The sequence below is a fragment of the Pelobates fuscus genome, chromosome 11 (genome assembly GCF_036172605.1).
Source record: "Pelobates fuscus isolate aPelFus1 chromosome 11, aPelFus1.pri, whole genome shotgun sequence".
Classification (NCBI taxonomy): Eukaryota; Metazoa; Chordata; class Amphibia; order Anura; family Pelobatidae; genus Pelobates; species Pelobates fuscus.
Window position 1 is genome coordinate 68,243,620 of NC_086327.1, and position 12,369 is coordinate 68,255,988.

Genomic DNA, 12,369 nt, shown 5'->3' on the forward strand with positions numbered 1-12,369 from the left:
CGATTGGATGCCACCTTTCCAATAATTCAGTTCATGACATTTCTTGGGAGACCCAATAGAGGTTCTTTGCATACGCTCATAAGAAGGGTAAACCATGGTCTGCGTGGCTAATATGGGACTATCCGAATGATGGATACTGATTCATGCCATAACCGTCTCAGAAGAGGAAACAGGAAAAGAGTGGGTGGAAATGTGTATACCAGGTTAAGAGGCCTCCTGCAGAGGACAGAGCTTCCATTCCTGAGATCAAAACTTCTGGAGAAGAACTTGATCACTCTCTTTTTCTTGCCGAGAATGTCCATTCCCCTTGAGCAAGGTTGTCTTTCCTATAATCATAGAACAGGAACAAAAATACTGAGTATGGGAGGGATAGGATGGAGCATTTATAAATTTTCTCTTAATTAGGTTCCTGACTAATTTTGAAATATATATATTGATTATACAGGTGCTCTTCTATGTAAAGCGATAGATAGGCAGACAGACAGATAATTTTCTATATATGTATAAGGATGCAAATTAAAATAGCTTTTTAACACAATTCCCAACTTGTTGATTTACTTATCTTGTTTGTTCTTTTTAGACTACCGAATGAACAATATTCAGTTTCCAGCTGCATCCACAAAATACAACACTATGTCCTTTTCTCGCTCATTCCATAATCTTTCCCACCTGCCACCCTCTTATGAATCTGCAATCAAATCTGACATTAGCAGATATTCTTCTCTCAAAAGACTTGGTAAGCATATTCAGTGGTGATTATATATAATGAAAGTTAAATCATGTTACCAGCACAACAATTAATTCGTCTACTGTTGAACTTATATAAATAATAACGTGAATACAGACATCTCTGTTAAGAAAAACATCATAAATATTGTAATTACTAAATTTTAAAAGGTGTTATTTGTATTATATTTCATGACATGAAAAAAAATGATGTAAAGACAAAACTTGTCCTTTTTAAATATTGTATACTAATAGCCAAAAAAAATATTAAAGGGGAACTATAGTAATCAAAACAACTTTAGCTTAACCCCTTAACACCAGCGGTCATTCAATGCTGTAATGCAAATTGTGGGCTTTAACAACACTGGGGGGCATAGTATGCCCTGCAAATCATGCCATTATACTTACCCTTTAGGGTGATCATGACAACCCAAGCAGTTTATTACAAATAAAACTGAATTTTATATATACAATAGATTGTTGTCGGCTTAAAGGTTTTCTTTATTTAAAAGAGGATAAAATAACATAAGATACCATACAGATAGGGCATCTCGCTCTGGGTGAAGATATTATCATATTTTCAAGTACCTACTTATTTTATTGGTAAGATATTTGTGTCTCACAGGCATGCCAGCTGCCTTTGAGACACAAATATCTAACCAATAAAATAAATATACATAAACATAGTTGCCAGAGACTATCACCCACTGTGCAAAGGATACGAAGAAGTACCGTATTTTTCGCTCCATAAGACTCACCACACCATAAGACGCACCTAGTTTTTAGAGGAAGAAACCCAGAAAAAAAAATATTCTGAACAAACTGTCCCATAGTGTTTCTTACTATGGGGCAGTTTGTTCAGAATATTTTTTTTCTCCCCTGTCCCATAGTCTTCTCCCCCACCCTCCCATTGTCTTCTCCCACCCCCTCCCATAGTCTTTTCTTCCACTTCCTTAGTCTTTTCCTCCCCCTGTACCATAATTATTTACCTGTCTTGTAGCGTGGGCCGGCTTCACAGCGCGCACCGGGGTACTGGAACTTCAATTTCGGGTTCCGGTTTCCAGCGGGACTGAAAGGAAGTGCGCACACGTGCGCACTTCCTTTCAGTCCCGCCGGAAACCGGGACCCGAAATTGAAGTTCCAGTGCCGCGGTGCGCGCTGTAAAGCCGGCCCACGCTACAAGACAGGTAAGTAAACTTTGCATTCGCTCCATAAGACGCACAGACATTTCCCCTCACTTTTGAGGGGAAAAAAAGTGCGTCTTATGGAGCGAGAAATACGGTAAGTAGAAGTATAGATCAGGGTGTTGCAGTGGATGTGATCTATTTGGATTTTGCCAAGGCATTTGATACAATTCCACACAGAAGATTAGTGTTCAAACTCAAGGAAATCGGTCTAGATGAAAATGCTTGTTCTTGGGTGGAACATTGGCTTACAAACAGAGTACAAAGAGTTGTCATTGATGGTAAATTTTCAAGCTAGACAGAGGTGGCAAGTGGTGTCCCTCAGGGGTCTGTTCTGGGACCCCTTCTATTTAACATGTTTATAAATAGTGATGTCGCGAACATAAAATTTTCGGTTCGCGAACGGCGAACGCGAACTTCCGCAAATGTTCGCGAACGGGCGAACCGCCATAGACTTCAATGGGCAGGCGAATTTAAAAACCCACAGGGACTCATTCTGGCCACAATAGTGATGGAAAAGTTGTTTCAAGGGGACCAACACCTGGACTGTGGCATGCCGGAGGGGGACATATTGACACCTTGACATATGGATTGACACCTGTCCTCAGAGCCCCTGATGCACACGGACACAGAGCAGAATAGGGACTATTCCCCCTACATAGGGTCACTTGGCAGATATGGATTGACACCTATGCTAAGGATCCCTGATACACACTGACAAAGAGCAGAATAGAGACTGTTCCCCCTACATAGGGTCACTTGGCAGGTATGGATTGACACCTGTCCTAAGGATCCCTGATACACACTGACACAGAGCAGAATAGGGACTGTTCCTCCTACATAGGGTCACTTGGCAGATATGGATTGACACCTGTCCTCAGAGACCATGATACACACTGACACAGAGCAGAATAGGGACTGTTCCTCCTACATAGGGTCACTTGGCAGATATGGATTGACACCTATCCTAAGGATCCCTGATACACACTTACAAAGAGCAGAATAGAGACTGTTTCCCCTACATAGGGTCACTTGGTAGGTATGGATTGACACCTGTCCTCAGAGACCATGATACACACTGACACAGAGCAGAATAGAGACTGTTCCCCCTACATAGGGTCACTTGGCAGATATGGATTGACACCTGTCCTCAGAGACCATGATACACACTGACACACAGCAGAATAGAGACTGTTACCCCTACATAGGGTCACTTGGCAGATATGGATTGACACCTGTCCTAAGGATCCCTGTATTGGGGAAGATTGTCGCCCAAACTAATTTATATGCCCATCAATTCCGAGCTACAAATCTTTTTTGGCAAAGATACACACTGTGCCAGAATTTAAAAGATTCTGGGCATTGACTATGCTGATGGGCATCATAAAGAAGCCCTCCATCCGCTCCTACTGGAGCAGTAGCCCCATCTGCTCCCCATTTACTCCCAATGTATGTCGAGGAAGAGGTATGAAATGATTCTGCATTTCATGCACTTCAGCGACAACAGCGTGTGTCCCCCTAGGGAACATCCACAGTTTGACAGGCTGTATAAAATCCGCCCCCTGATTACCCACTTTGCTGACAGGTTTGCAGAGGCTTATACACCTGGAAGGAATATATGCGTGGATGAATCCCTGATGAAGTATAAGGGAAGGCTGGGATTCAAGCAGTATGTTCCTTCCAAGCGCTCTAGGTATGGTGTAAAGATGTATAAGCTCTGTGATAGCGAGACTGGGTATACTCAGGCCTTCCGGGTGTATGAGGGAAAGGATAGCCACCTTGACCCTCTAGGTTGCCCAGAACATATGGGAACCAGTGGCAAGATTGTCTGGGACCTGATATTCCCCCTGATGAACAAAGGGTACCACTTGTATACTGACAATTTTTATACAAGTGTCCCTTTGTTCAAGCTACTGTACTGTTTTGATACAGTAGCTTGCGGCACAATTAAAAAGAACAGCACAGGTTTCCCAGGACAACTTGCACGCACCCGGCTACGAAGGGGGGTGACTTCAGCTCTGCGACAAGAGGAGCTGTTGGCAGTTAAGTACAGAGACAAGAAGGACGTCCTGTAAGCCTGTGTACTTATGCACAAAGCGTTGTACGATCAGATTACACACATGTGCCATGCACGGCACATGTGTCAACTTGCCCAACTTCAATGCCGCCAACAAATTTGTTCCGTTGTCACAAACCACTTTGCCGATCTCCAGTTGCTGCGGAGTCAGCCACTTTTCCACCTGTGCGTTCAGGGCGGACAGGAGTGCTTGGCCTGTGTGACACAAGACGGCGTGACACTGTCATATCCGGGATGTGGAATAGTACCTGGGGAGCTGGGGGGGGGGGTGCCGTTGATGTGGAGCAAGACGCAGCAGCAGAAGAGGACTCAGCCGAGGAGGTTATGGAAGAGGATGGAGTAGGAGGAGTAGAGGAGGTGGCAGCAGGCCTGCCTGCAAGTCGTGGCGGTGTCACCAACTCCTCTGCAGAGCCACGCATTCCATGCTTGGCAGCCGTCAGCAGGTTTACCCAATGCGCATTGTAGGTGATATACCTGCCCTGACCATGCTTTGCAGACCAGGTATCAGTGGTCAGATGGACCCTTGCCCCAACACTGTGTGCCAGACATGCCATTACTTCCTTTTGCACAATCGAGTACAGGTTGGGGATTGCCTTTTGTGAAAATAAATTTCGGCCGGGTACCTTCCACTGCGGTGTCCCAATAGCTACAAATTTTTTGAACGCCTCAGACTCCACCAGCTTGTATGGTAAAAGCTGGCGGGCTAATAGTACAGACAAGCCAGCTGTCAGATGCCGGGCAAGGGGGTGACTTTCTGACATTGGCTTCTTACTCTCAAACATGTCCTTGACAGACACCTGACTGTGGGCAGATGAGCAGGCCTGACACATAGACGCTTTGAGACAACTAACTGCTATTCAATCTATAACAGTGAAAAAAGTTTTTTGGTTTTAAATGCACGCTATTGTGACACCAGATATAAGTGGCAAAGTACACTGGCAGAGGTCTGCAGAGCACACGCTGAAGGAGGCCTGACACCCGCTTTAAGGACACTGACTTCTATCAGCTTACACTGAAAAACTTTTTTTCTTTGTAAAAGCACGCTATAGAGACAACAGAAATAAGTGGCAACTGGCAAAGTACACTGGCAGAGGTCTGCAGAGCACACGCTGAAGGAGGCCTGACACCCACTTTAAGGACACTGACTGCTATTAGTTTACACTGAAAAACTTTTTTTCTTTGTAAAAGCACAATATAGAGACACCAGATATGAGTGGCAACTGGCAAAGTACACTGGCAGAGGTCTGCAGAGCACACGCTGAAGGACGCCTGACACCCGCTTTAAGGACTCTGACTGCTATTAGCTTACACTGAAAAACTTTTTTTCTTTGTAAAAGCGCCCTATACAGACACCAGATATGAGTGGCAAAGTACACAGGCAGAGGTCTGCAGAGCACACACTGAAGGAGGCCTGACACCCGCTTTAAGGACACTGACTGCTATTAGCTTACACTGAAAAAAAAAATTCTTTGTAAAAGCACGCTATAGAGACACCAGATATGAGTGGCAAAGTACACAGGCAGAGGTCTGCAGAGCACACGCTGAAGGAGGCCTGACACCCGCTTTAAGGACACTGACTTCTATCAGCTTACACTGAAAAACTTTTTTTCTTTGTAAAAGCACGCTATAGAGACACCAGATATGAGTGGCAAAGTACACGGGCAGAGGTCTGCAGAGCACACGCTGAAGGAGGCCTGACACCCGCTTTAAGGACACTGACTGCTATTAGCTTACACTGAAATACTTTTTTTCTTTGTAAAAGCACGCTATATAGACACCATATATGAGTGGCAACTGGCAAAGTACACTGGCAGGGGTCTGCAGATCACACGCTGAAGGAGGCCTGACACCCACTTTAAGGACACTGACTGCTATTAGCTTACACTGAAAAACGTTTTTTTCTTTGTAAAAGCACGCTATAGAGACACCAGATATGAGTGGCAACTGGCAAAGTACACTGGCAGAGGTCTGCAGAGCACACACTGAAGGAGGCCTGACACCCGCTTTAAGGACACTGACTGCTATTAGCTTACACTGAAAAACGTTTTTTTCTTTGTAAAAGCACGCTATAGAGACACCAGATATGAGTGGCAACTGGCAAAGTACACTGGCAGAGGTCTGCAGAGCACACACTGAAGGAGGCCTGACACCCGCTTTAAGGACACTGACTGCTATTAGCTTACACTGAAAAACTTTTTTTCTTTGTAAAAGCACGCTATAGAGACACCAGATATGAGTGGCAAAGTACACGGGCAGAGGTTTGCAGAGCACACGCTGAGGAGGCCTGACACCCGCTTTAAGGACACTGACTGCTATTAGCTAACACTGAAAAACTTTTTTTCTTTGTAAAAGCACGCTATAGAGACACCAGATATGAGTGGCAACTGGCAAAGTACACTGGCAGAGGTCTGCAGAGCACACGCTGAAGGAGGCCTGACACCCACTTTAAGGACACTGACTGCTATTAGTTTACACTGAAAAACTTTTTTTCTTTGTAAAAGCACGCTATATAGACACCAGATATGAGTGGCAACTGGCAAAGTACACTGGCAGAGGTCTGCAGAGCACACGCTGAAGGAGGCCTGACACCCGCTTTAAGGACACTGACTGCTATTAGCTTACACTGAAAAACTTTTTTTCTTTGTAAAAGCGCGCTATACAGACACCAGATATGAGTGGCAAAGTACACAGGCAGAGGTCTGCAGAGCACACACTGAAGGAGGCCTGACACCCGCTTTAAGGACACTGACTGCTATCAGCTTACACTGAAAAACTTTTTTTCTTTGTAAAAAGCACGCTATAGAGACCACCAGATATGAGTGGCAACTGGCAAAGTACACAGGCAGAGGTCTGCAGAGCACACGCTGAAGGAGGCCTGACACCCGCTTTAAGGACACTGACTGCTATTAGGTTACATTGAAAAACTTTTTTCTTTGTAAAAGTACGCTATAGAGACACCAGATATGAGTGGCAAAGTACACGGGCAGAGGTCTGCAGAGCACACGCTGAAGGAGGCCTGACACCCGCTTTAAGGACACTGACTGCTATTAGGTTACACTGAAAAACTTGTTTTCTTTGTAAAAGCACGCTATAGAGACACCAGATATGAGTGGCAACTGGCAAAGTACACTGGCAGAGGTCTGCAGAGCACACGCTGAAGGAGGCCTGACACCCAGACGCTTGCAGACAAGTAACTGCTATTCAATCTATTACAGTGAAAAAAAAAATTTTCTTTTTAAATGTCAAGCTTAAGCTATTGTGACACCAGATATGAGTGGTGGCACTGACTGGGCAAATGGGCACAGTATCCACTGTGAGCCTGACACAGAAGCTGGCAGGCAGGCAACTGCAATTACATTACACAGAAAAAAAAAAAGCAGACTGATGTTCTAGCCCTAAAAAGGGCTTTTTGGGGTGCTGTCCTTACAGCAGAGATCAGATGAGTCCTTCAGGACTGTAGTGGACACTGAATACCCTAGCCTAGCTATCAATTTCCCTATCTAATGAGCAGCAGCTACACTTTCCCTCCTCTCACTAAGCATGCAGCTTCAGAATGAATCTAAAATGGATGCTGGGAGGGAGGTTGGAGGGTCTGGAAGGGAGGGTCTGCTAATTTGCTGGAATGTGTCTGCTGACCGTGAGGCACAGGGTGAAAGTTTGCTCAATGATGACGAATAGGGTGCGGATCGAACCGCGCATGTGTTCGCCCGTGGCGGCGAACGCGAATAGGCTATGTTCGCCGGGAACTATTCGCCAGCGAACAGTTCGGTACATCACTATCAGGGACCGAAAACCCTCCACTCTGCCTGAAGCTGCCCGTCTGGCAGATGAGTATACTGACGCCCGCAAACTGGACAATGCAGTAGCTAAAGTCCCTACCAGAGTGGAGTATAGACCGGAAGCACCTCCAGGCAGCAACGTGTACCAAACCCCGGCGCAACGCATCCCAACAATACCGCCAGTTACCAACTATTCCCAGCCATCCCGATTCAACGCTCAGGAGTAATCGCAACCCATCAGGTGTTACGGGTAAACAGTTAGGGCACAAACGACCAGAGTGCCCGCTGAACACCACCAACCAGGCACAGTCGTGGAGAAGACCAGCAGGCGGGAATCAACATCCTTCTCAGCCTGCTGTTAACTGTGTCGTGCAGGAGGAATTTTGGGGCATATTACACGAGGCCGACTCTGTCCAAGCAGCTCATCAGGACAACCGTCAGCAACACTGACAGACTGTTAAGCTGAATGGCAAGGTGGTGAGCGGATTAAGAGATACCGGAGCCACTATGACTCTGCTCCAAAAGAACTTTGTCTCAGAACACCAACATACCGGGGACACTGTGGCAGTGGGGGTAGCAGGAGGCGCCGTGTTCCGTCTACCTGTTGCCCGGGTTCATCTGGATTGGGTAGTGGGGGTTATGAAAGACTTACCCGCTGATGTCCTCCTTGGGAACGATTTAGCCCCTTTGGTGTCTGCCTATGCCCCGATGGGCCCAGCTGACATGAACCCTGTGACTACTCGTGCTCAGACCCATGCTACTGGAACCAGCCCACCTGCTGATGAGACCCAGGTAAGACCCGACTCCCCGACGGGTACTTTAGACCAGGCCCCTTGTAGCTGGGATTCCCCAGAAGTACAGGGATAGAGCAGATGCTGGAGAGGAAGGAATAGATGGGTAACGGTATGAGTGGGTGGGGGACAGGTTGTATAGAATCCCTAAACCTTCCCAGAAAAGTGTTGCCCCTCTACCGAATCGACAGCTGGTGGTGCCCGCGAAATACCGGCAGGGGATTCTGCGGATCGGGCATGATGTTCCATTAGCTGGACATTTAGGGTCCTGCCGCACAGCTTATAGGATCACTCAGAATTTCTTCTGGCCCAATTTTAATCAGGCTGTACGGGTATACTGTAGTACGTGTGACACATGTCAACGGGTAGGAAAGCGGGGGGACCACCCTAAGGCTAAGCTATTGTCGATGCCTATTATAGGGGAGCCCTTTTCCCACATAGCTGTTGACATTGTGGGTCCACTTGCCAGGGCTAGTCCATCAGGTAAGAAGTATATTCTTACCGTGGTGGACTATGCCACTCGCTATCCAGAGGCAGTAACGCTGTCTAATATAGAGGCAGAGACGGTTGCTGATGCCCTGGTTAGAATTTTTACTAGGGTCGGGTTCCCTCAGGAGATCCTCTCCGACCAGGGAACCCAATTCACCGCTGTGCTCACCCAGCAGCTGTGGAAGGTGTGCGGCATTAAACCGCTGCTTAGCTCACCCTACCACCCACAGACTAACGGTCTCTGCGAGCGCTTTAACGGCACCCTCAAGCAAATGCTGAGGACCTTTACAGACACTTGCAGAGACTGGGAGAGGTTCCTGTCTCATCTGTTACTTTCCTACAGAGAGGTGCCCCAGGAATCTACTGGGTTCTCCCCCTTTGAGCTGCTCTATGGGATCTCATTAGAGGCCACTGGGAGGGGGAGACAGAGCAGGAGGGGACCCCCATAGTACCGTATGTCCTGGAACTCCGGGACCGCATGGAGAAACTGTCTCTGATGGTAAGAGAGAATCTCCAGGCAGCTCAGGGGAGGCAGAAGAGATGGTACGATCGGGGTGCCCGACAGCGAGTCTTCCAGGTTGGGCAGAAGGTATTGGTGCTCAAACCTGTGAAGGCAAACAAGATGCAAGCATCTTGGCAGGGCCCGTATAAGGTATTAGCTCAGATCTGCGATACTACTTACCTCATAGCCAGCTGTACAGATGAGAGGATCCAGCGATCCTTTCATGTGAACATGCTGAAAGAGTATCAGGAGAGAATGTTGCTGCAGTGTGTGCCCCTGCCACCGATGACCCTGAGAATCTACCCCTTCCCGATTTACTAGAGAGGGGCCCCAGACTGACCTTACTAACCTTGTACAGCTAAGGGAAAGGTTAAATCCTACAGAAAGGTTACAGGCAAAGCAGCTATTGTGGAAGAAGCAGGTGACGTTGTCCCAAGAGCCAGGATATACTACCCTAGCTGTACATAAGGTAGATACCCCTGGACAGAACCCCCTGCGACAGCCCCCCTATCATATCCCTGAAGCAGTCCGAGAAGTAATGCGGAAGGAGATACAGGAGATGACCCAGCTTGGGGTCATCGAACACTCCGACAGCCCTTGGGCCTTGCCTGTAGTTCTGGTACCCAAGAAAGACGGGACCACCTGGTTCTCTGTGGACTACAGGCGACTCAACGAGCGGACCACCACTGACGCCTACCCGATTCCTCGGGTAGACAAATTATTAGATCGTATTGCCAGGGGACGCTATCTGACCACCATAGACCTGTGTAAGGGCTACTGGCAGATACCTCTGGCCGAGGATGCTATCCCCAAGTCGGCCTTCGTCACCCCGTTTGGCCTGTACCAATTTAAGGTCATGCCTTTCGGGATGAAGAATGCTCCGGCTACCTTCCAGCGGATGGTGGATAGACTCCTTGAATTTGCCTGTGCATACCTGGATGACATTGCGATCTACAGTGGGTCCTGGGAAGAACACCTGGTTCACGTAGGGGTAGTGCTGGATAAAATTCGGGGCGCTGGCCTGACATTGAAGCCAGAAAAGTGCCATCTAGGTATGGCTGAAGTGCAGTACCTGGGTCACAGAGTGGGGTGTGGAAGCCAGAGACCGGAGCCATCTAAGGTTGAGGCGGTGGCTAAATGGCCCACACCTATCACTAAGACCCAGGTGCTAGCCTTCTTGGGGACGGCAGGGTATTACCGACGTTTTGTCCCTGACTATAGTACTATCGCCAAGCCCATGACGGACCTGACTAAGAAGAACCTCCCTAAGCAGGTCCTGTGGTCTCCAGCTTGTGAAGCCACGTTTCAGGCACTGAAGCAGGCTCTCGTGAATGCTCCTATATTGGCTGCCCCAGTCCCTAACAAACGCTTTCTCGTCCATACAGATGCTTCCATGTATGGACTGGGGGCTGTGCTAGGCCAAGTCGGGGACAATAGAGGAGAGCACCCTGTCGCATACCTCAGCCGAAAGTTACTACCCCAGGAAGTGAGTTATGCGGCAGTGGAAAAAGAATGTTTGGCCCTGGTCTGGGCACTGACCAGTTGAGCCCCTACTTATACGGACAGGAGTTTTCCCTTATAACAGACCACAATCCCCTTGTCTGGCTTAACCGGGTCTCAGGAGACAATGGCAGACTGCTGCGGTGGAGTTTAGCTTTACAACCGTATAACTTCACCATCAGCTACCGACCCGGTAAGCAGAACGGGAATGCAGATGGATTGTCCCGGCAAACTGACATCCCTACCACCTCCTAGTCCGGTCATCCCCAAGTTGACCCGCCAAAGGGTCAAGCCAGGTCTGCCGAAGTGTCCCACAAGAGGGGAGCCGTGTGACAGACCCATCTGTATAACCAAGGATTGCTGGTTCGTCTGTTTGCCCCTTTTTCGTCTGTTTGCCTGTCCGTATACCCCTGTTCGTTTATTCCCTGTAAAAAACGACTAAAACTACCAAACGGACGGCCACCTGGGAGAGAAGTGTGCTGCTGGTTAACCTCTTGGCCCCCATTAGAACGTTGTGGTTAACCACAGACACCTCTCCATTCTAACCGTATTTCGGGTGGTCGTCGTTCGTATGTCGACCAGCAGGCGGCGGCCATTTTACATCACACGAAAGACCAGCAGTGTTCGGCCCAGATTCTATGGAACTAAAAGCGGACACTTTTTCTGCCGAACACCGCTCAAAGTACCGACCGCCCCTTCTCAGTCAACAAGGCATACGAATACCGCTTGTTCGGGAGTTTTGGATTGCACGGATGACCGTAACCCAGATAGCCGTCCCATGGAGTCATTCGCATACCGAAAGACTGTAAGAGACTTTGACTCCATGGCGATTGAACTATACGTATGGGATCTGAGCGCTATTCGCTAATATTATGCACTCAGATCCAGGCTATCTGGGGATATGTTGCACGAATGTAATATGTTCGGTATTTATAAAGTTATGCAATTCTACACGGTTTTCATGCATAATTTAAAATGGCGATTTGCCTCTGTCCTGAAGATAATTGAATTACTTCATGATTATCTTCAGGGCAGAGGGGAGGAAACCAGAATGCATTGTGGAAATATTTTGTGCCTGTATGTCTGAAAGTGCCATATGTCTGTCTGCCATTACAGTCTCCCATTTGGTCCCCTAGGGGAGTGTCCACTAGGGGAGTGTCCACCTGCATAAATACAGGCGGGTAGCCCACAGTAAAGCCAGTTCTTGTTTTACGCTCAATGCGGAGCTTGGTCTTGTTATTGGAGGGGATATTTACTACACGGCTAGAGACTGATTATTGGAAACGTAAGCCGCTCGGATGTTATATTTATTCGGCAGTTA

General features: G+C 47.7%; 1 protein-coding gene across 2 annotated transcripts in view; it reads left to right on the forward strand.

Annotated features, from left to right (window-relative positions):
• Nucleotides 1–12,369, forward strand: part of SHISA7 (shisa family member 7) — a 318,580-nt gene that overhangs the window by 284,172 nt on the left and 22,039 nt on the right. For both annotated transcript variants that reach the window (XM_063436001.1, XM_063436002.1), the window contains exon 5: nucleotides 581–736. In XM_063436001.1, coding sequence (XP_063292071.1) covers nucleotides 581–736 — 156 coding nt within the window. The remainder of the gene's footprint in view (nucleotides 1–580; nucleotides 737–12,369) is intronic.